General features: G+C 36.9%; 1 protein-coding gene across 1 annotated transcript in view; it reads left to right on the top strand.

Moving 5' to 3' along the window:
• The window catches only part of LOC150089546 (acyl-CoA-binding domain-containing protein 6-like), a 231478-nt gene that overhangs the window by 97250 nt on the left and 108156 nt on the right, over nucleotides 1–26072 (top strand). Inside the window, exons 3-4 of the mRNA XM_090368663.1 lie at nucleotides 6704–6800; nucleotides 19486–19560. Coding sequence (XP_090224789.1) covers nucleotides 6704–6800; nucleotides 19486–19560 — 172 coding nt within the window. The remainder of the gene's footprint in view (nucleotides 1–6703; nucleotides 6801–19485; nucleotides 19561–26072) is intronic.

Raw genomic sequence — 26072 nt, 5'->3', positions numbered from 1 at the left:
GGCCTTTTTTCACTCCGTGGTTGAGCTAGTCGGTCTCAGGCGTAGGTAGCAAGGGTTTTTTCCCCAGAAACTGGGATTTTTTTCATCCAGCAAAATAGGCAAATCGACCAGAGAACACATGCAATTTACAGCCATAATACATATATGGGTATATATAAGAGATTACGGGTGGCCCTAATATAATAATTTGAATAATTTTTTGTCCTTTCTGTGTTGGTATATAGGGGAAACCCTGGAGACCACAATTAAAACAAACACACCTTGACCTTGTCCTTTCTGTATTCTCTCAGGCTACTGTTCAAGATTTCAGTCTATTCCAAAGTTAGCAATGCACTAGCATCCATAGTTCAGCAATGCATTTACATCATTAACAAATTCCATTTCAACACACAACACTTAATTATGTTAATCAGAAAAATCACAATGTGCGTGCTATAAGAACAAGTCTGTTCTTGAGAAGTCCAAGATTTGCTGTAGAGCCATAAAATTATTGGAGTCTTGAAGAAGTACACTAACATTGTTCTCACTAACTCTTGGAACAGCGATGAACAAATTCCATTCTTTCTTCCTGATATGCAGGATAGGATAACAAAACGTGCCTCCAGTCCCTATCTCTACAAAAACACAGGGGAGAGGTCTCAAGACCTTGTTTGTAGAGTTTGTCTTTAAGAGATCTGTGACCAGTTAATAGATAAAGGAAGTGGTTGTGGAAGGGTATAATCAGGCTTTACCTTCTTAGTATGTGCGAAGAGTACATCTCTAATGAAGTATCTAGTTGTCTTTCCCGTTTCACTACTCAACCACCTTTCCTGCCAAATGGACATAAATTGTGTCCAAAGGTTTGTTTTTCTTGCTTGAGGTCTACAATTGGGTTACTCTCAATATTTAATAATATAGTAGACAGACCTTTTTTAAGATTATATACCATATCCACTGTATACAATGTATAATCCCCTGAATGCAAACCTGAGATGATCTGAAATGCATTTGTTTATGTGGTTCTACAGCATTTATAGGTGGCCAAAATCATAGATATTTTCAAAGATAACAATTTAGCCTTAACTTTAGAATGAGTCACATGTGTAAACCACACCCCTGCAGTGTAAGAAACTATGGTCAAGAATATTGCTTTATAATATAGTTCCGAAGACCTGGGTTCCAGACCCCATTCTGCTCTAGTCAGTCATATAACATTAGCTGTGAAATGTTTGATTGGTTCATTAAGTTTTTCACATGAGGAAGGAAAGAGAATTTATCATCAATTACATCCCCTAAATATTTATTCTGATCCACGTAGGGGATTTGAACTTTATTAATTTTTAAAATAGGAGATCAGTGATAGTAAAGTTTGTAGTTAAAAATCATGAGTTTTGTTTTAGTGTCAGAAATCCTTAACTTATTAATACTGGACTATTTTTGCAAATCCTCAATAACAACTCTGCTGTTCTACTCCAAAACTCACCTTGGTTGTCCTGGAATACAAATTACCAAGTCATCTGTATATGCAAGTTTGGAACAATCTGGAGTATCCTTAATCATCCACTGGTTGAGGATGGAGTTCCAGAGGAAAGGCCCCAGCACAAAACCCTGCAGGCATCCTCTGGAAACAAATTTTGAATATTCTTAATGTTGAGATATTGCTTTTATTTGTTTGTCTTTGAAATATAACCTAAGGACCTGTTGCAATTTGCAAGATGAAGGGACCTGAGGATGTCCTCCACCATAGTGAGTCAAAAGCACCCTCAAAGTCAACAAAAATAGCCATTTCATATTCTACTGTTGTAGCCTGACTGGTTAACAAAAGCTTTAATTGTATCCTCTGCAGAGAGGCCTTTTTTGAAGCCATATTGTGATGTTGAAGTCATATTACTATTTGTTAATATGTGTCTAATTCTAGGGGCCAGTAGCCTTTCAAAAAGTTTCCCCAGATTACTTAATAAGGAAATAGGTCATAGTGGCATAGTATTTAGGGTCTGTTAATTTGTGTCTAATTCTAGGGACCAGTAGCCTTTCGAAAAGCTTCTCCAGATTACATAATAAGAAAATAGGTCAATAAGCCTTTGGATCGGATCTAATTTTACCAGGCTTATGCAAAATCTGTAGCAAGGCAATTTTCCAAGGCCTTGGAAAAACTCCCGCTAGCAAACATTTATTGTATAAATTTAGGAGAAGCTGTGGGTAACAAGAATGAAATTTCTTAATTGCAATATTCTCGAAGAGATGTAATCCGGGACGTTTGTTCACATTTAGTTTCGAAATCACCACATACAATTCTAATAAAATAAAGAGATCCACATCCTCCAATCCCAAACGTTCACAGTTGCCACACCATATTAAAGCTTGTTCGGTGGAGTCCTGGAGAGGATAATCCTCAGGGAACAACAGCCTGTCCACAATTGCCTGTGGACAGGCTGTTTTGAATATTCTTAATATTGAGATATTGCTTTTATTTGTTTGTCTTTGCCAACAGCCTGTCCACAATCAACCGTACTGGCAGTGTTACTGTCTACAGCAGTGGTTCCCAATCTTTGGTCACTCAAGTCACACTTTAAAAGATGAATATTAATGGCACACCGAAATAGTGATTACCATTGAACTCAATGGAATTGTTTCTAATCTCTCAGCATACTTGAAAAGAGTTGTGGCACACCAGTTGGAAACCACTGGTCTACAGTATTGTAAATCTCAGGACTTACAATTTTGTTCCTACTCAGTTTGTATGTGAATCCCCAAGATTCACTATTGCCCACAATGGCAAAGTTGTTATTGATGATTTGAAAAAATTCAAGTTCTTAATCTTAGTTACACGAAAACAGCCCATGTATTCACTTGTTCAATGATAACTCCCAGCAGTTCTTGAAATCCCCAGCATCTTGCTTTCCAGGCTGCTGCTCATTTCAGTAGAATCAGTGCAAAAATCGCTTTCACTTCAGCTGTTTTAATCTATTAGTCTGTGCATCCCCCCCAAGCTAGCAGTTTTACAACCCACCTAACACTTTTGGGATGCCAGAAGTTTATCAAACTCTAACAAGGTGCTAAATGACTTTGTGATAACTGAAAAGAAAGTGGAGGAGAAATTGTTGAGGATGAACACCAAAAAGGCACCTGGGGCAGATGGAATCTATCCAATTATATTATTAAGGGAGGCAGCAGCGGAGGTAAGCAAACCCTTAGCCACTTCATAAAGGAGGATCAAAAGGTGACATGAGTAATTACAGACTTGTTAGCTTTGTTTTTCATTTTTATCATTGTTTTTTATCATTGTTTTTCTTGGAACAGACATCTGTTCCAAGAAAAACAATGATATCATATTTGGTTAAAGAAGTTAATGCATGAACATTTGGACCAGACATGCAATTATACTGCAATCATGGCATGTATTTGCCAAGGGGCGGTCATCTAACCAATCAGATAAATTACTATGATGCAGTGGCCAAGGAATTGGATGCAAGAAATAAGGCATTATATACTTGAATTGCAGGAATGATTTTTATACTGTTGTACATAAAAGACTGCTGTACAAACTTGAGTAATGTGGCATTAAGTTCAAGTTACTGCTATGGATAAAGGGATATAGTTAAGTGGAAGAAGACAGGGAGTGGTTATCAGTGGGCACTGCTCTTTGTGGAGTTCCTCAGTGTTCAAGTGCTGGGTCCATTGTTGTTTCAATATTTATAATTGATACTGATAAAGGTATATCAGGCTTAATGTCTAAGTTTGCAGATGATACAAAGGTTGGCAGGGCGGTTAGCAACAGTCATTAGAGTGAGCTGCTGCAACAAGAACTAGGCAAATTAGATCAATGGGCTGAGGAATGACAGTTGAAGTTTAATATTGACAAATGCAAGGTACTGCACATGGGTAGCAGTAACCCCAGAGTAACGTCAGTTGTGTGGTACTACACTCAGGGTAGTGGAAAATGAAAAAGACCTGGGGGTAATTGTGTATCAGACGTAAAATTCTCTGAACAGTGCAGACATGGGTTAGGATAGCTCATGGGGTTTTCGGTGATATGTAGAAACTTCGGTGATATCTATAGGGATAAGGAGGTGAGGTGAGGTGATTATTATCATTATTATTAGCCATATGGTGCAAGGAAGCCTGAGGCTTATGCTGCACCAGCCAAAAAAAAAAAAAAATTTGAATTACTCAGAGAGAGAGAGAGAGAGAGAGAGAGAGAGAAGAATGATGATATCCAGCTGAGGACCTTGGGTGTGCCAAGCCCATACTCACCAGATGTGAGCCCCTACTCGTGGTTAGGCCGCATCTTGAGTATTGTATATAAGTCTGGAGGCCTCACTTTAGGAAGCATGTAGATCTGCTGGAACAGGTGCAGAGAAGGGCAACCAGATTGGTGTAGGGAACAGAATGGTGCTCTTAAATAGAAAGACTTCAGTTCTACAAATTGCAGCATCTTGAGACTAGGTACCTGTGGGGAGATCTGATTGAGGTGTGTAAAGCCTTGAATGGATTGAGTAGGCTGAATGTTAATGACATTTTTCCACTTGCTGAGACTACACACTTGAGGGGACGTAAATTGAAGTTGAGTAAGGATGGTTGCAGGATAGATGTTGGAAGTTTTCCTTCAGCCAGTGGGTGATTGATCATTGGAACAGATTTCCATATGTGTAGTTGGATGGGTTGAATAAATCCAATGGAGAACTAGACAAATTCTTTGGAGGGTATGGATGAGTGAACTGTGTAGGTTTTTTTTTTTTTGACTGATATTGTAAAAGCTTGCTTTCTTGCATCTTTTGCCATTATTACTATTACTACAATTAAAACATGTTGATGGATGATCAGTAGCATTACTTTAGATGTTTTATATATGCGATTAAAAAAAAAACATGTTGCAGTTCTACCAATGTTGTGCCATCAAGGTGATTTGTTTATTGATATGATCCAGTGAACTGGTACAATTTCAAATATTTATTACTCTCATAGTAGAAGCAATATGATTTAATAAATAAATTTGGTAAATTGTAGACTCAGTTGGTGGCCATCTAACTTTCTATCACAAATTCCTAAGATCAAAGTATGTTTCCTTGTGGTAGCCAAAAATCTGTTGCCTCCAAACAAGATTCACAGATAACAAATTGTCAACTGAGTTTTTGGAAACACTGTTAAATATTATTTAACTTTACCTTAAATCTAATTGTATAGACAACTATACGATTATTTCACCGTCTAGTGCTGTTTGATGAACAATATTATTGAAACAAATTAAAATGAATTAATTTTTGTTTTTAAAAAAAGAAGATTTTAGTACTTCTAAATGTCATTGAACATAAATAGATATTTTGCACATTAGTGCTGTCAATTTTATGAAAGAACTGCTGTGTATTGTTCTTTGTTGGAAGCTGATAAGGACACAAAGAAACTTGAAATTTAATAAATTATTCCAAATCATGATTGACATTTTAACAATTCCTCAGATCAGTGCTGATTTTGAGAGAATATTCAGGCAATCAAAAATAAAAAAACAATTTCAGACCTCCTCTCTCTGGTGAAGCTTTGGAAATGCTCTTGACATCCAAGTCTGAAAAGCAGTGCCATTGTTATAAACAAAACTTTGACTTCGGAGAGGGAAACGTCTGCAGTGGTATCTTTCTTGAAGTAATCATAATCAGTTGCTGTCTAACAGACAATCCAAAAAGAAATCTGCAGACAGAAAAATCCTGAATTAGCTAATGTTTGAAAGCATCCTACAGCTGTATTTTAATATAAAATGTGTATATTGTGAGGCAAATTTAATTTCTAATGCAATGTCAACTTTAAAAAAAATACCTGCTTTTTCTAAAAAAAAATCTGCTTCATCCTGTTTTTTGCAAATAAATTCTGCTTCTTGCAAAAAAAAAAAGCTCTTTTTTTTTTTTTTTTTTGCTTGTTTTGGCCAAAACTTCTCCATTTTCCTCTCATGTTAACAGTTAATTGATAAGTCAAAAGTTGCTAGCAGTGCTTTATGTTATTAGTTATTTTATTTAGCTATGTTTATATGTTATTAGTTAATCATTTAGTAATTAATTGGCAGGAAGATAATTCAATTAATCACATAAAAATTAAAAATTCAGTTAATTTAAGAAATAAAACCAAACTTGTCTGAAATGTAACACTATATTCATTACAAAACTTGTTTTTATTATTGTAGCATACACTGTTGCTCAAGGACAATTTTTGTGCATCCACTGTTCCTGAACTTGAATTATGGCTTTCTCTGCAGCTTGTAACAGTTACAGTTTGAGCTCAATTTCATTACAATTTGCTGGCCCTTATTTCAAATTAAGGCCAGAAAATTATAATCACAAATATTTTTTTTTTTTTGGCTTGTGCAGCAAAAGCTTCAGGCTTCCTTGCACCATATGGCTAAAAAAAAAAAATAATAATAATAAATAATAATAATTTCTCTCTTATACTGAATACTTTGCTTCATATAACCAAGATAAAATATAATGTAGATAAGCATTTACGTAAATTTTATGTGTGTAGGCGCCTCTGTAGCCAGGTGGGAAGGAGCAGCAGTGCGTAGCACACGCTTCTTGATTAGACCACCAAATATGGAGGATGCGGAAAGGTCAGGGAATGACCATCGCATATCCCGGAGCAATATGGCCTTAGTTGCTAATGCTCCTAAAAAAAAAAAAAAAAAAAAAATTTATGCGATTCCCTTCCCCATCATTTAAAAGATTGTTTGCAATGTTTTAAGGGTATCATGGAAAAATCTAGGAGATATGCCTAAAGAAGAAGCTATGAAGCAGTACATAGAAAAACTTAGTGCCATTGATCCCGGTTGGAATGCAGAGGTATGATATATATATATATATATATATATATATACACATGTATTAGTAAAATAATAATATAATAATAATAAAATAATAATAATAATAAAGATATATATATATATATATTTATTTATTTACATATGAAATAGCTATAGTTGGACTTATATCCATGTTTTATAGCACAGACTAAAAAAAGGCAGCAAGTTTTATGAAAGGCATTGAACTCTCAAATTGTGAGGCTATCACAGTGAGTTGTCCTACATTGCACTGCTTAAGTATTACTTCTCTTTAAAAAAAAAGACGTGTAATATTAGTGATGTGGTGCCACCCCTTCCTCCAGACAGTATTTTGGTGCTTGTTGTCACCTCATCAGTGCAGCATTTGGCAACCCAGTGATGGTTTAACTTACAAGATGAGAGAGAGAGAGAGAGAGAGAGAAAGAAATGCAAAAAAAATTTTTTAGTAAATTTTTAAAAAGTGATCTAATAAATGTTCTAAGCCTGTTATCTATAATACAGTATATCTATAGCAGGACACTTGCATAACAAAGTGAATGGCATGATGAGAGATGTGATAAAAAAAGGAAAGTTATAATCAGTTATAATTAATTTACCAGTACTAGTAAAAGGGAAGACAAGACTAAACAGACACCTTATAAGAGGGGCTGGCAACCTTTTCCACCATATCAGCTACTTTGTCACTCTGAAGAGTTAATTTACTTTTAAATTAAGTCTTCAGAATGACTACTGCAATTTTTTACAAGTGTATTTCAATCTTAAATAAAATATGCTGTTTTTAAAATTATTATAAATTTTTTATTATAAAAATATATTATGTAGGTACATAACTTTGATTTGAATTAAACTTAAAAACTAAATCAGGAAGTTAATGAGATTTCTAACAGTGGATTACATGGCTGTAAATATTTTATAAACAAAATTTTAATACAGTTTTAATAATACAAATGGAAATATGAGACCACAATGTCATAGTTGGCCTGCAAAATAGGTGCCATGAGATTCCATTAGGTGACACTTTGGCCAATAAAAGTAACCTATGAATTATCCCCATACATAGCTGTCAATGGTAGTGCTAAGTTGTCAATGTTTTGCATAATATTTATTATTAATATACAAACAAATTTTCTGTACCTGCAAAACTTTGATGTTCCTTTTTGGCAAAATGATTGGGTTGTTTTTATATGTAGGTGTATTTTTATTTCACTGCATTGTGATCACCATTTGCCAGCCTCTTGCATTATAAGTCACTTGAGATTGAAAAATTGAGTGATGTTGTGTGTGTTACTCAATTTTTCAATTGAGTAACACACACAACATCACTGCAGGTTTTTATAAACCTGAATGGTCATAAAGATGTCAATGTCAATTGTTGATTAATCATGAGGAGAGAAATTGATTAGCAATTGTGCACATTCAAATGTTTGTTTGTTTGTGTGTGTGTGCATGCATGTGGGGGCCTTGCTTGGGCTGTGGAAGAGCCCACTCTAGGCAAGTCCCTGCATATGGCTGCTTGTCCAACTTGAGCCTGTGAAAAAAAGTGTGTACGCTCTCTAATTCAGAGTTCTGTTTTAAAATTAATAGTAAAAAACATGAAGTATCTTTGCATTAAAAACTCATTTTGAAACTCAGCTTCCTGCAGTCTAAGTTTCCTAACACTGCCGATAAATATGATGTAATTTTTATTGCAGTTTTAATTTTCACACTTTAGTTGACTTCAGTTTTCTAATTTATGGACGCAGCTGTCAGAGATGCTCTTACTAATGACCTTACAACTTGTTCAGTTATCTGCTAGAAATCTTAGCCATGCACCTAACAATCTTGATCTTTTCATCACAAAATACTCTTCAAAGTATACAGTTGATGTTGGTTGTCTTCTAGGTATGTTGGATCACAATCTGGTGATGGCATGGTATTTATGTGAGATTTCCTTTACTCTCAATGTACCATCAAGAGTAAAGGAAAGAGCTCTTACTTTCGGAAAGGTGACTACACTCTTAGGCAGTTTTTAAATTCTGTGCAGTGGGACCAGCTGACAATGTTACCAACAACAAATTCTAAATGGGAAACATTCAGAGAAGTAATTGTAGAAGCTACTAGCTGTTTTTTACCAACTAAGAAATCCTGTTCAAATATTAGACCTAAATGGATGTCAGATGAACTGATGAGACTCGTGGAAGAGAAAAAAAAAATGCATGGATGCCTATAAATTAACAGATGATACAGAAGCGTATGGTAGATATAAACTAATCTGCGATAAAATGACAAAGGTGGTTTGGCAAGCTGAGGCAGATTGTGAGAAGTCTTTAGCTAAGACTGCAAAGAGAAGTAACCAAGAATTCTTTGCTTATATTAACTTAGAAGGAAGAGGATGACCTGCTAGATATGAATGGTATACCTATTGAGTTCAGTTTGTTGACTGATTGAAAATATTTTACTACTACCTTCACATGTGAAGAAGTTTTCAGCTAAGGGAATACCAATTTATGGTTAGAAGCCAAATGAAAATAAGGTACCATGGGGGCCGATGAAATCTATCAAATTATATTAAAAGAAGCAACAAAAGAGGTAAGCAAAACCTTGGCCATAATTATGAGAGCATCCTTGGATTCATGAGCATTCTTACAGATTGATGATGTGCCAGTCTCTCTCTCTCTCTCTCTCTCTCTCTCTCTCCCCCTCTCCCTCTCCCCTGTTTACCCCCCTGTTTACAAAGGGGGATCAAAGGGCGAAGCAAGTAATTATAGGCCTGTAAGCTTGACTATTCCACAAAAAATAATGGATGAGTGGTCAAAGCAGTAATGCAGGATCATTTTGACAGGAAAGCAATTTATACGGAAATCATAACATGGATTTGTTATGGGGAGATCTTGTCTGACCAGTCTAATTAACACCTGTTATGACATGACAGAAACTGGAGGCAAAAAATGATTTTGATATCAGATGTTTAGATTTCAATAAATCTTTTGTCACTGTTCCATATAGAAGACTGCTCTACAAATGTATTAAAAGTGTTAAAAACTCTACAAGTGTTATTAAAAGTGGACCAGATGTTTATATTGATGGTTGTTCTAGTTTTGATCATCAAACAAAATGATTTTGTTTGATTATCACACAAAGTGATCACGGACTTTTATTACAAGTTCAAATGATATCATTTGAAGAATTGGCTGTGGTTGAAAATAAATATAGTATATTCAGAACTATATATAATAAAATAATTTTAACTGTAGCATGAAGTAATTGGAAAATTTATAACAGTAAGATTGTTTAGTTAAGTACTGTTTGGTCCCGAGTGCCAAGCGATTTTCTCTGCTTTATATAGAGTGCTCTTTCCTAGCAATAAATTTCGGTTCTTTTCTAGAGACTTTTTCTCTTTTGTTCACTTCAAGTAGTTCTTTACTTAAAGTATTGAAGTAAATCTACCTTTCTTTATTTAGTGTATATATATATATATTCATTACTAACAAACTCCAACTTTTATAACCGCTTGGTCACTGGTGGCACTGCTCCTGCCTCCACATGGCGGGGCCGTTAACCTGGGAGAAGAAAGTCACTCTCTCAGGGCTAAAAGGAGCGATGATGGACTTAAATAATTTTTCCCCTTTAGAGCGATCAAGCTGAAGGACAGACATATCTAATGAAAATGACCCCAACCAGCCTAAAAGGCTTCGAAGAGAAGCAGAGTGTCCTAACCTACCGAACCTTTTGGTGATACTCTCTCTGTCCACTCAGCCTGTGGGAAAGTTATCACCATTTATGATACACAAATATTTGGAATCTATCGCTGGATCACCAAAAATGGTGAAGCAACTACAATCCAGAGACCTCCTAGTAGAAACAGCCTCCTCCAAACATTGAGTGGCTATTTAATGACAACTACATTTGGTGGGCTGCCAGTATCTGTTACTCCCCACAATACCTTAAATTCATCGACAGGAGTGATTACAGAGTGAGATCTACTTGTAGTGTCTGGGGATGAATTATTTCAGGAACTGAGTAATCAGTGATAGGTGCATAATGATTGAAAAAAGATGGAAATCTCGTTCCATCATTTTAACTTTCAGCACTCCTAATTTGCCATCCACAGTAAAACCTGGCTATTTAAACTGCCGAATTCGGCCATACATTCCGAATCCTTTTTGTTGTTTAAATGCCAGAAATATGGCCACTCCCAGCAGGCATGCAGAGGTGACACAATCTGTCCTATATGTGGATTGAAGGATCATACACAAGCAGATTGCTCAGCTGCAACTCCGGTTTGTCCCAACTGCAAAGGAAGCCATCCTGCTTTTCTAAATCATGTGATATGTGAAAAACTGGAACGAAAATTCAAAAGTACAAAATTGAACATAAAGTGACATATCCTGAAGCATCCAGACAAATTTTGTTGACCATGTGTAGTCTGTCTTATGCATCCCGCACTTGAAGCGATCTTTCAAATGAGATTCAAAGTGATGTATCAATACCATTGAACCTCTCTCTCTCTCTCTCTCTCTCTGGTGAACTGGGTTAAAGCAACCTTATCAGCCTCCACAAAAGATTCTCCTAAAACTAAAACCAGTGAAGCAACTAACACTCCAATTAGTATCCCAACTGATACTCTAACCACATCATGACAGTAAAAAATCAGAAATTACCAAAGGCAGTAAGAAAATTGAATCACCAACCAACAGTATGGAAATAGATGTACACTCTGATCATGAGGAACCTATATTAGAGCTTCATGCGGATGACACTGTGGCTACTGACTGCCCCGCCTTCTCAAAAAAAAGAATGGAAAAAATGCCCAGCACACACAAAGCAATCCTCAGCCAAACCTAAATAATGCATAACATCATACAATGGAACTGCTGAGGACTAAGCAGTCATTCTGATCACTTAAGGAATTTATTAGCTCAATTCAATCCCATAAGCGTATGCCTCCAGGAGACATTCTTGTCACCCAAAATTTTGCCAAAATTCTCAAATTATACGATATGCAGACAAGATAGGAACTCAGAGTCTTCAGCACGTTGAGGAGTAGCCATTCTTGTTAATTCTAACGTACCATCCAGACCAGTCCAATTAAGAACCAGTCTAGAAGCTGTGGCTGCTCGCATTGCAATGGGTATTTCAGCTACCCTTATTTCCATTTATATTTTGCCATCTCTACCACTTCCATAATCAGAACTTGAAAACCTCATTACTCAACTCCCAACTCCAATTTGTCTTTTCAGTGACTTTAATGGGCACCATCCATTGTGGGGTCCACTACAATGGACAGAAAAGGAAAATTGATTGAGGAATTTATAAATAACAACGATCTTAATTTACTCAACTCAGGATGTCCTACCTATATTCACCTACCTACAGGATCTATTTCTCCTGCTGACTTGCCAATTTGTTCACCATCCATCTTTCTAATTATGACGTGGTCGGTTATCTGATCCCTTTAATAGCAATCACTTTCCAATTATTTGCTCAATATAAACAGTGGTAACTCAAAATCCTGATCAAAGATCCAATTGGAAGTTTAATAAAGCAAATTGGGATGGCTATTCTTCCAAAATCCTTTTAGATAGATTTATGTTCAACAGAAACCAATTGATGATGTAACCACTTACATAACCAACCAGATTCTGACTGCGGCTAATGCTTCCATTGCAAAATCCAAGACATATCACACCCACTGAAATCACTGGTGGAATACAAAGTGCTTTAGTGCCAAACAGGAGAAAAATCGTGCTTGGAATAATTTCCGCATGTATCCTACCACCATTAAGTTAATTGCTTATAAGAGACTTAAAGCAAAAGCAACACAAATTAGATGTGAAGCAAAATGTGACTCATGGATTGCCTTCGTCTCAACCATAACAAGAGACACTGACATATGGCTCATCCGGAGAAGGATACCGGCTCTAAATGGCAAATTTGTTCGGCAGCCCTCTTCAATACTTCATTGGAAAGGGAAAGACTTAATTACCCTGAAGAAGCTGCTAATGCATTAGCAGAATCGTTTTCCTTAATCTCTGCTTCCTATGCATCCTCTTTCCAAAACATTAAAACAGGTACAGAATGGCATAAAATCAATTTCTTCATGCTCCGCTCCTTCCCGTTCAACCAACCCTTTACATTAACAGAACTCAAAGAATCATTAAATAATCAACCAATAGTGCGGCAGGCCCGGATGGTATTCATTACATAATGCTGAAGCATTTACCTGAAAAGGACCTGCATACCTTGTTGATCTTCTACAATTGGATCTTCTGTGAAAATGCCCATCCTTCTTCTTGGTGCCATTCTTTCATTATTGCCATACCAAAACCAGGCAAAAGATCCTTCCCTGGTTCAAAATTATAGGCCCATATCTCTCACAAGTTGCTCTGGTAAAATTTTTGAAAGGATGGTCCACACAAGGCTCACTTATATCATGAAGTCACAAAATCTGCTGCTAGGTCATCAGTATGGCTTTCGAAAAAACAGATCAACCTTAGACATGTGAGATTCAAACTGAATCGCACATCTGCAATGCCTTTGTCAGGAAACAAAATCTAGTTATGGTCAACTTTAGACCTTGAAAAGGCATTTGACATGACCTGGCGGTGTGGTATTGTTATGGATATTTACCATCTGGGACTTAGGGGCCATTTGCCTGAAATAATTCAAAATTTCCTGCAATTGCATTCTTTTCAGGTCTGATATAAAAACATACTCTCTGCTTCTCACATTCAGGAAGGAGTCCAGCAGGGATCGATACTTAGTCCAACACTATTTGCACTCCGAGTTAGCAGCATGACAGAAGATATCCCAAAAACTGTTGAAACATATATGTATGCAGACGACCTTACCATTTCCTGTCAGTCTCAAAGTATCAATACCACCGAATGGCAGCCCGAACTTGCCATAAACAAAATAGAATCCTGGACTTCGTAGAACGGTTATTGACTATCAGAAAAGAAATGTACTGCCACTAACTTTTGCAAGCGACAAGTTCTCCATCCTGATCCTGACTTGCAAATAAATGATACTCAAATCCCGCTTGTCACTACTGTTAGATTTCTTGGACTGATATTAGACAGCAAGCTGAACTTCCAAGCTTACATTACGCTCTTAAGAACTATATGTCTAAAGCATTTAAACATACCTCGATCAGTCTCATCTATGTCTTGGGCAGCTGATCGGTATACTTTAATGCATCTTTACAAAACTATAATCTGGTCACTCTTAGATTATGGTTGTCCCGTATGTGACTCTGCCAGAAGCACTACTTAACAATGTCTAAATGTGATCCAGCGCAGTGCTCTGAGGACTGCTTTGGGTGCTTTCAGGACTTCTCCAATCCAAAGTCTTTATATTGAAGCGCATGATCCTCCATTTTATCTTCATAGGAAAACGTTACTAATACAATACGCTGCTAAGATCCAGAGTCTTCCATCGCACCACAGTTGGGAGTATCTTTATAATACTCGGTGGGATTTTTTATATGAGAGCAAGCCAAATGAAAATAGACCTGCTTCACTCAGGATTAAAGAGCTTGTTCAGATTTGGAATATTGATTTCAGTGATATTTTTCAGGACACAACTGCACCTGTTCCACCTTGTACGTACATTTCTGCCTCTTGCGATGTACACTTTCTTCAGCGGGGAAAGAATGTCATCATCATCAGCCATTATCAATCCACTACAGGATGAAGATCTCTCCAGCAACTTTCCAGTTCCATCTGTTTTGTGCAATGGCCATCCATTTACTACCCACAAACTCATGAATTTCATTTGTCCATCTCCGTCGTTGTCTTCCGGGTTTTCTTCTAGCTCCTCTTGGGTACCATTCAGTTATTTTCTTGGTCCATCTGTCATCTTGTCTTCGAGCTATGTGTCCTGCCCAAGACCATTTTAGTTCTTTAGTTTTGATAAGAATGTCCTTTACTTGAGTTTTCTGCCTAATCTATTGTTTCTCTTCTTATCTAACAGTCTGATTCCCAATATAATTCGTTCCATTCTTCGCTGTGTCATTCTCGGCTTCTCTTCCATTCTTTTGGTGAGTGCCCAAGTTTCACTTCCATGTCATGGTGGGTAAGATGCATTGGGTCATTATTTTACATTTCAGACAAATTGGGATATTGCTCCTCAATATGTGACTATATTTCCTGAATGCTATCCATTCAAAATTTATTTTTCTCTTCACTTTCAGCCATTTATCATTAATGCTGATGACTTGTCCCTGATAAGTATATGACACCACCTTTTCAATTACTGCTCCTTCAATCATTATATCCCTTTCTATGGCATACTTGTTCATCATTACTTGTTTTAGCCATATTCATCTTTAGTCCAAAATCCTTACTAACTGTGCATAACTGATTAAGATTTTCCTCTAATTCTTTGGGATCGTGGATTATGACCACAATGTCATCAGCAAACCGTAAATTGTTTAGGTACTCTCCATTCACATTGACTCCTTTCTGTGACCAGTCTGATCTTAAAGCTTCCTCAAGGGCAGCAGTAAACAACTTCGGAGATATTGTGTCTCCTTGTCGAACTCCTTTCCCAATTTAAAATTTGCTACTGTCTTTGTCTAGTCTAATAAAAGAGGTAGCGTTCTCATATATTTTCTTCAAAATCATAATATATGGGATATATATGCCTTGTCTTTCCAGTGCCCTAAACATTGCTGTATGCTGTATGGAGTCAAATGCTTTTCATAATCCACAAATGCCAGGCATAATGGCATTTTATATTCATTTGCTTTCTCCATTAGCTGTGACATTACGTGAAGGTGATCCATAGTTGAGAATCCTGTCCTAAAGCCAGCTTGCTCTTTCGGTTGATTCTCATCAAGTATTCTTTCTAATCTGTTAGTAATGAGCCTTGTGAATTTCTCCTTTCTTATGCAGCAAAACTATAGTTGCATTATTCCACTCCTTAGGCATCACACCTTTTCTAATGCATTTTGTGAAGAGTCTTGCTTTTTGTGCCATATCTCTTCCTTCCAATTTTAACAACTCTACAGTAACTTCATCTTCCCCCGGGGCTTTCTGATTCTTCATTTTCTTCAATGCAGGTTCTACATCATCAGGAAGGATATCGGGTATGTCATGTGTGTTGCTAATTTGCAGTCCATCTTCCCCACTGCTGGCATCATTTCCTCGCTCCTTGTATAATTCTCTATAGTAGTCTTTTGCTATTTGAATTATGTTTTCTCTGCTATTTATAAGTACACCTCACTATTCTTCAGTTTCAGTATAATTTGTCTTTCTATTTTACTGCTCATGGCTGCTGATTTAAGTCCTTTGTTTTCCCTTAATGCTTGTTCTAATTTTCTTGTGTTAAATCTTATGTCCTCTTTGAGTCTCTTTCTAATGGCTTTGCATAACTCAGTATACTCAATTTTCTCCTTGTCAGTGTTTATCCTGACTTTGGTTCATCATGACCAGTGTTTCTTGACTAATTTTTTCTTCTTTGGATTTCTTTTTACCTATAGGTTTCTTGGTCTTTATCACTTTCAGAAAGTTGTAATATTCCTCATCAATATCTTGGTCCTGAGCTGTCTGCAGAAGCTCAAACTTGTTCTTAAATTCCAGTACATACTGCTTTTTCTCCTCTTCTGTTATCTCAAAGACCTTCATATTGTTTACTCGAGTCAGTTTTTTTCCTTTATTTTCTTACATCTATATCAAGTGTGCATCTTACCATTCTGTGATCACTTCCAACATTTACCTTATTCAGGATGGTAACACCATTCACAATATATCTTCTGTTAGTGAAGACGAAGTCGATTTCATTAGTTGTTAATCCATTTGGACTCCTCCATGTCCACTTTCTGTTCACCCTTTTCTTGAAAAAAGTGTTCATTACTGACAATCCTCGAGATTCTGCAAATTCAACAAGTCTTTCACCTCTTTCGTTTCTTTCACCAATTCCAAAATTTCCTATAGTTCTCCTTTCTGCACTGTTTTTTTTCTTCCAACTTTAGCATTGAAGTCCCTCATAATGAAGGTTTTCTGCTCATCTAGAAGACTCAATTTCGGTGTGCATTTCTTCAACCTCTTCATCATCATGGCTCGATGTTGGTGCATAAATCATTATAACCTGAGTCTTGACACCCTTGGTGATGTACTTTTGAATTCCAAAATGTTTTTTATATCTTTATGGACCAGAAAGCAAGTCTATCTTTGCTCCTTTCACTATATCCATTGGTGTACAGCAGATTTCCACTTGATAAACTTATAAGTGATTCATTTCTTCTTATTATTTCAGCCAAACTGATGATATTCCAATTCACATTTTCTAATTCCTTTTCCAGCTCTAATATCCTGTCTTCACCGATGAGCGATCTTATGTTGTAACAGGCCAAGTTCAGTTTCCGTGCATGGCAGCCTGGTCGTACCCAGAGATTCTTAGCACCCTCTGCTTCCACTCTGATCCTCTCGTTGCCGTAAGAGGGCTGAAACCGCTGGGAACTGAGGGCCATTTGTTTCATTGTGCTGCCATGTGCTGGAGGGTTTGGTCTTTTCCTCTTCATGCTGACTAGGCATCTTGAAGAGAACCACTCTACACGTTCATTGCCACCTAAGTGACATAACAGGGCTTACCATTGAGAAGGTGTGGATGAGTGAAATTTAGGGAGGCAGGCCAACCGGACTTCTCCTAAATCTTCTGAGATAGAAAGATATTGGATCCATCAGTGTTTTATACTGTATCTGATAACACACAGAATGCCTGTTCCTCTCTAAGCCCCAAGAATGTCATACTTCCCTGCAATATCAGGCAGTTGTGCTCAGCTCATTCTGGCGCCTCTGTAGCCAGGTGGGCAGGAGCAGCAGTGTGTAGCACATGCTTCTTGATTAGACCGAAGTTCGAACCCATGCCCACCAAATACGGAGGATGCAGAAAGGTCAGGGAATGACCACCGCATATCCCCAGAGCAATATGGCCTTAGTTGCTAATGCTCCTAAAAACCAAATAACAACAACAATCAGCTCACTCTATTCTGAACTCCCAAGCCTATCAAATCTATACTGATTAATCAAAAACTGCCAATACGGTAGGTGCTGGTGCAGTGTTTCATTTACTTACTGTTACAACCTCATTACCATTAGCATGCAGTATCTTCACAGCTGAATTATATGCCATCAAATTAGCACTTAGTAAAATTATTGAGCTTTCCATATCACCTGCCATAATTTACACAGACTCCCTCAGTGCTATCTCTGCCATAGGAAAGAATTTCTCAGCTTCTCATCCTATCTTGAAAGACATTCATTCCTAACTAATCTCCTGCAGTGTGTGTCCAATCAGTCAATCAGTTTTTTCTGGATCACTGGCCTTTCTGGCATTCCAGGAAATGAAAGTGCTGATCTTGTTGCCAAACATCCCTAATTATCTCTCTTACAACATTCTCAGATTCCTCACACTGACTATAAACCCATCATTCTCAAATCATGCTTCGATAATTGGTTACATATCTGGAAAAGTAGCAACAACAATAAACTGTACCAAATAAAAGTAGATCCAAAGCTGTGGCTCTCTGGCTTAAGATGAGACAGACAAGAGGACACAGAGAGAGAGAGAGGACTGAGACTTTGGCAAGACTCAGAATTGGATACACTCATCGCTTCCTGTTATTGGAAGAAAACCCACCTCAGTGCTCATCCTGTCAGATGCAACTTGTGGACTCTCATATTTTTGGTTGATTGTCCCTTACATTCAACCATCTGGTCAAACACTTCAATCACTCTCCATGTTGAATATATCACCGGATTTATCTCATTTCTTAGGAAATTAAGCAAAAATTAAAGAACTTTTATTGTATCTAAAACATATTTTACAGCTTGTACGGGAGTTAACATCTATAACTATATGTTGCCTATAAATAAACAGTGAACAGACACAATTTGGCCTCAGTAGCCCTTGTGTCGTTAAGCCCAGTACCACCACCACCAACAACAACAACATAAGTACTGTTTGCTCCCCCCCCCCTTTGTTTGCAATTATAGGATGTGTCAGATGTCTTGTTGCCCTCATTGAATTGCAGTTAATGTGTGTTAATGTTAACATAAAAAACATAACATAAAAAAGAAAGGAAGTTAAGATGAAATTAAGAAAACCAGTCATTTGGTAGTAGTATTATTATTATTAATATTAGATATTTCATTATAGATAAAAATATAAGGAAATTTTAATGCTCATATTTAAAAAATATCACTGTGGGCAAAATCTTGTTCTCTGCATAGTATAATCTAGCAGTATATGTTACAAGTGCATTGCCATTTGTACACCCAACCCTGTGCTGTAGCACTGTTTTCAGGTAGGGCTTTTTTCTTTCTTTTTTTTTTTTTTTTTTAATACAGATCTCCATAGAGAATTATCACACATCTCTTATTGTTCTACTCTTTTGTTAGTCCAGTTTCTATCCATTCTTTGGTACTATATGACATACTGTCAGTGTTATTTCAACAGATTATAAACATGATAGTGTCTGATTTAAAAAAAAAAAATAATAATATATATATATATATATATGTGGGTAAGAAGATACTTGGCATGCTGTGTGTTATTGCACATCTGCACTACCAGAGGCAGCAGTACATATGTACCAAGTGATGGTTTATTTTAGTTTAGTCTTTTTTTAATAAATCTGGTAATGTATTTTGTTTGGTTACTTTTCAAATATACATTAACTGTTTGTGTGTTTATATGTATAGAATATGACTTTCCAGCAAGAAAATAAAAGAATATCTATGGGACCAGCTGTCAGTACACTGTCTGGTACACTCACAGTAAGCTTCTTATTTAAATTTCAGAACTATTCCTGAATATATTTTTAAATTTTTTAATAGTATAATACAAAAAGAATAGAACACGAGGATTTAAAATTGTTATAACTTTTAAGTAGAAACAGACATAAGGATGAGTTTTATAATGTTTTATTTTTCAATTCCATTAGTTTTGTATCATGCGTCTTGGATCATTTATATTATTTTCCCCAGTAAGTGTAATGGCAGCAGTGCAACAGAACACATTGCGTTTGGTATGCAAATTTTGAATCCATTATGAAACTATAATGTGTTTTGGATTTGCCATTTGTCACTCATTTTGAAGAAATCCAGGTTTAAATCTCATCAGACTGGAGGAATTTTAACTGAAATCAAGGCAGTAGTAAGCTGATCTTGGGAAGAGGGAAATGAGTTTTTCAGCTCATGGAACATACAAATTGGTCTGTGAACACATATTTTTATAGATATAGGTATAGTAAAGACCATATACCCAAAGTTTTGTGTATGTGTGAACCAAGATTCCACCAAAGCAAGGTGGAATCTTGGTTCACAAAGTAACAACTTACTTTCCAATTTACCATCTTACTAACCTTATAAATTTACCCCCAGGGGCTCACATCTAGTGAGTTTGGGCTTGGCACACCCAGGGTCCTGAGCTGGATATCATCATTCTTCTCTTTCTTGGTGATTCCCTTCTACTTCTCTCTCTCTCAGGGTAACTCGGGAAATTTTTTTTTTTTTTTTTTTTTGGCTGGTGCAGCATAAGCCTCAGGCTTCCTTGAACTATATGGATAATAATAATAATAATAATAATTCCAAAAAAATCTGTTCTTCAAATAAGTTAAGAATTCTGAAAAGTACTACAAGAATTTTTCATAAAAATTATATATTGAAATTCTACAAATTTAAACTGCATACCTGCTACAGTTTTTTATAGAGAACAGTCTTTCAGCTGAAATAATGTTCAGGAATATTCCTTCCAAATTAATAATGGCAAATAATTAATGTATGCCATATGATAATGTAATGAAGTGCAATGCAACTTCAATATATTTTCCAAATAGACTTTGGATTAGAAACACCACAAACAAACTTCACAGTGCTCAAATTATAGAGAATGCTAATTGCAGCAAGTAAAAGACTTGAACAATATGCAAGGTATTACATGTGTTATTTTACAAAAATACACTACTTAACTGAAAATACTGCAGTTGACAAATACAGTAGCTGGTATCTCTCCTCATAGGTAGATGTTTAATTCTACAAGCATCATCCCACATGAAATGAGCATTTCATTGATGCATTTTTTATTGTATTTCTGTTAGGTAGAAGAGAAATTGCAAATGTACAGAAATTAGTCATAAGTCTTGTTAATTATAAAAAAATTACTTTATAACTGAATAAGCTACTCCCTGAGGTTTGTAGTAGATGTTTTCCAGCAATGATAACTAAGGCTACGACCTGGTAGTTCAAAATGCTGATGGAATTGATATTCAGGTCCCACCTAAGAGTCATTTGGGTCAGATTAGGCAAAGTGTGATTGTTTTGTGGCAACCAGACCTTCTGCTTGCACTTTCATGTTGGTGGTAATATTAGTAATTCTGGGTATATCACCCAATGTGCAAGGCCAAACACAAGAACACACTGTTCCTAGTATACTTGAAGTGAACCAATAAAAATGGATTCCAGTGATGTAGTTTTCATACTACATAGAGAAATGGCTGACCCTCCAATTCATCAGGCAATGCTGGGTGGTAGATGACTCTACTTACTTGACTAACACACACACACACACACACACACACACACACACACACACACACACACACACACTTGGGTCTGTTTCCAGTAATAACTGGCACACTGCATACAACGTGATACTAGCTGACTGAATAGTGTCAGCTAGCATAGCTAGTATCTTTAAAAAAACCTCTTAAAACTGGACGTTCAAAATGTAAGTAATATAGAATCTCATGTTGATATGTCATAATCTCAAAATGCACAAAACATATTGAATGAAAAAGAGGAGCTCTGGAGACCAAACATGGTTTTCATCAGTTCAAGCCTCCAGAAAGCAAAGCGGTTGTATTTCACTTGGTGATGAGAGTCATTTTGAATGTCCAGTTTTAAGAGGTTTCTTTAAAGATACTAGCTATGCTAGCTGACACTATTTGGTCAGCTAGTATCTTGCTGTCTGTAGTGTGCCAGTTATTACTGGAAACAGTCCCAAGTTCTCTCTCTCTCTCTCTCTCTCTCTCTCTCTCTCTCTCTCTCTCTCTCTCTCTCTCTCTCTCTCTCTCTCTCTCTCTCTCTGTGTATGTGTGTGGTGAACATTGAAATGCCCACATTATTCAAACAATTTGAATATATTGTTATTGTTGTGTGTGTGTGTTTATTATATCCCAAATGTCCATTTCACACATGTTCCACTACATTCTACCAAGCCATGTACTTTTTCTGAGAGAACTTAATTATTGTTTGACTCAACTGCCACTCATCTCACTTCTCCTAATTATTTGCCCTACAGTTACATATACTTTAAAGTTGGTGCTTGTGCCTATGTTCATTCTAATATTCCTTGTCAAAGACTTCATAATTTAGAATCTCCTCTGTTTGATCCCATTTGGATTAAAATCTTTATTCCATTCTATCAAATTCTTCTGTTACCTCTGTTGCTCTCCCAAATGTATGAATCACTCAGAGTCTTATGACTTTCTTTCTTTGAAATTCTAATTTCTCTATTTAACTTGCCAACAGTGATGTAATTTTCCTTTGTGATTTTATTGTCTGTAATCCCAGCTGGCTTCAGTTTACTGGTTACATAGATCCAGCTGGTAGATATGCGTGTTGTTTTTGTTATCACTAATGATCTTACACAATTTGTTCGTTTGCCAACTAGAATACAAGGCATTCTTAACCACATGCCTGACACCCTTGATCTTCTTTTTACTAACAACCTTTCAACGTGTACAATTAATATTAGTGGCCTTCCAGGTACCTCATAGCACAACTTGGTGATGGTCTTTTGCTCCAGTGGAGACTTTCTCCTATTGCCATTCTCAGCCTCATGTTGTTTGGCTTTAAAATAATGTGAAATGGGTGATCTATGTGATTTGTATTCCTCTTTTCCTGGTTGGACTACTGTTTTAAATCTTCTAACCCTAATGTTTGTTTATATCATGACAGTGAAATTATTCTTATAGGGATGAAATCCTATAATGAATAATTTTTAAATCCTTTAATGAGTTTAATAAACTCATCAGTTATATACATATCAATTTTTTCATATTGTGAAATTCTACTATTTTGATATAACTTGTTCATTGTATTGAATTAAAAAATCATGCTTAAAAATTTTTTGAAACAAGAAAGTCGAGTTGGAATGTTGTGTTTTTAATCAAAGCTGGACTGAAGACTTTTTCTTCATTGAGTATGATGAAAAAGCAATGTATTTGGTGTGTAAGGAAACTGTCAGTTTTTAAAGAATATAATTTAAAACAACACTATGATTCCAAGCATAAATCTTATGATCAATAAAAAGGAGTGTTGCAAAAAGAAAAAAATGTTCAAAGTTACAACACGAATTAAGAAAACAACAAAATACACTGAAAATGTATCAGTGAAGAAATCAAGTTGCACAATTGATCGCTTTTGAAAGTATGTTCAGAAGCAACAAAATATGTGTGCTTTTGAAAGTATATTTAACAAATTCGCCATCTCCTTCAATGGTGGTGAATTTGTTAAACGTTGTGGAAGAAATTTGTCTGGAGAAACGAACAAGGATACAGACATTAGCATTAGTTGAGGCAATATGATGCAAGAAAGCAAGCTTATATAGCATCAGCCAAAAAAAAAAAATGTTTTACACATTCACTTATATGCATGGTTAAGGGGATAATAATGCCGATTTGTCCAGCCCCACTGAATCTGTCCTGGACTTGAGATCTCATACCAGTCATGAAAAATGCATCACACGCTCTAATCACACTACTAGTAGTGTGAGTGTGGGAAGTGCCTCTGGTGGAAGCCGCTGCTGATGTCAGTTGCATGACTGATCAGATTTACTCAGTAGAAAGTCGGAAAAACTGCGAGCCCAGTGTTAAAATATTCACTCCCCCCATTGTTTAGTTACGAGAAATCATTCCGGAATCAGAATTGGCATCACAAATGAAGGGTAAAAGTGATCACCCTATGGTCGGTAGTTGTCCAACCCTCGCGGCCTTTCCAGTCAGTGATCTTAGTGGCAATGGATCTTGTGGCTGCTGAGATGTGTATTGTGGATTCCCATAGGGTATTACTGAAGGTAGGCATGTTGTTAGGCTTGTTAAGGATTACAAGAGAGGATGTAGCGAGAAAGTTCTCGAGTTGCCGACCATTGTGATTGCCCGGGTGATCTTCCGAGTTGTTGTGCCACATTGCAGAACGGCAATTAACGTCGGCACAGAGAATAATCTTCCCATCTGAGAGGAGGGCTTGGACTGCTTGCAGATACCTGATGGCAGGGGCTATATCTTCGCCTGGACGACAATACAATGAGATAACGTGGAACGATCCCATAGGTCCTATAAGCTGGGCGCACACCGCCCATGGGGTACAGAGGGTGTGGATTTTGGTGGCAGTTATGTGCGGGTTCCTAACAAGGATAACCACCCACGGAGTGTCTTCTTCTGATTGTATAATTTTGTACGTAAGCGGATATCCCTGACTTTTCTTGCATTTGTATAGGGCTCTTGGATGAACAGGACGTCTGTATTGTCTTCGTCAGCCTTTATTCTTATTTGGTCCACGACAGCACGCGCTCGCTGAGCATTTAGCTGCATAAATTTCATGATGTTACAGTTATATGTCTTATATGAGGCCATAGTTGATTCTTTGTTGTTATGTGCTTCTTGCTTTCAGATAAACCAGGCACTTGTTATCTCTTATCGAATGCTTGTAATCCATTTTTGCTAGTTTACAGTTGGCGCAAACCGGTTCTTCAGTTTTGTTAGGGCAGGTGTTAAAGTTATGCCCTTTCTGGGCACAGTGCCCACACGTGGAATCGACCTGTGTACATGTGTGTGTAGTATGGCCGAACCTGCAACAGCGAAAGCACTTTGGGACAACTCTGTGTTCTTTGAACCTATGGCAGGTCCACTCGAGGTACACCCTGTCCTGCTGCTTAATTATTTGCCAAGCTTGTGCCGAGAGGTCAATGACCCAGTTTACATTTTGGGAGGATTTTCCTTTGGTCTGGTACTTTGGTTGTATCGCATCTTCTATGCTGGTAAATTCGCTTTCACCTTGAAGGTAGGTGCCTCTGTAGCCAGGTGGGAAGGAGCAGCAGTGCGTAGCACATGCTTCTTGATTAGACCGGGGTTTGAGCCCATCACCACCAAATATGGAGGATGTGGAAAGGTCAGGGAATGACCACTGCATATCCTGGAGCAATATGGCCTTAGTTGCTAATGCTCCAAAAATCCAAATAACAAACAAACAAACAAACCTTGAAGGTTTCTACAATAGATTTCTTCAGCCACTTGTTCCGGTTTGAGGTTTTTATTGATGCCAAAAACAATAATTGCTGGGCCTTTCTTTTTTGGGTGTCTCAGCTGTGAGTCCCATGGTAGAAATTTTTGGGTTGTCCAGTATTGTCTGGGCTTCGTGTTGCGTTGCAGTCTCAATTATTACTCCGATGTTCCTGATTTTTCTTATTGATTTGATATGGGTGTTCTTTAAGTCACTTGCTAATTTTTGTACTTCATGTGGACATCATCATATAAGCAACAAAACCTTCAGTGTGCCCCCTAGGCAAATATGCCTATATGCACAAAAGTCTAATCATTTTGATATATTGCAATTTTATTTTTGTGATTTGTCATCACTGCAATAGTTATTAGGCCAAAAATAGTTTAAACATTTCTGTTGATTAAATGACTATTATATCAATCTTTAGCCTGTAGTCACACGGAGATAAGTGAATATCCCGTGTGACCACAGTTTCCGCCCCTTCCTCAAGGAGGAAGACCTCTATTCGTATGGAAGTTAAAATTTTAAAAACTTTTCTTGATCAATTAATTTAAAACTTAAGTCTCACACTGAGTCTCTTTCCAATACTTAGCCATTTCATATTCAAGCCTTACCTGACAGGCCCATGACAAAGCCACAGCACCCACAATACAGACCCATGATTATTGACAACACCGAATCCAGTTACTCGTAGTCTGTTCTCTTTTGACTCAAGTCCATTGCCTTTTTATATTCTGGACAAGCGTGATCTACGGCATTATGTTCACTGGATACTTTTCTGCGTTTACAATTAATGCAACAAGGTGCTTTATCCTTGTTCATGCAGTCTTTATAAGAGTGTACTTCTGTGGAACAATGACCACAAAATGCCTTTACTTTACAAAATTTTGCAATGTGGCCAAAAGCCATGCATCTAAAGCACTGGGTCACCGTGACTATGTCACGAACCCGACAGGTAGACCAATGCACAAACACTCTTCCTGATCTAATCAACTGCCTATGCACTG

Source organism: Mastigoproctus giganteus, chromosome 2 (assembly GCF_048544385.1).
Source record: "Mastigoproctus giganteus isolate SK-2022 chromosome 2, ASM4854438v1, whole genome shotgun sequence".
Lineage (NCBI taxonomy): Eukaryota > Metazoa > Arthropoda > Arachnida > Uropygi > Thelyphonidae > Mastigoproctus > Mastigoproctus giganteus.
The sequence above is the reverse complement of the archived record's forward strand: the minus strand, read 5'-3'. Positions and strand labels throughout refer to the sequence as shown.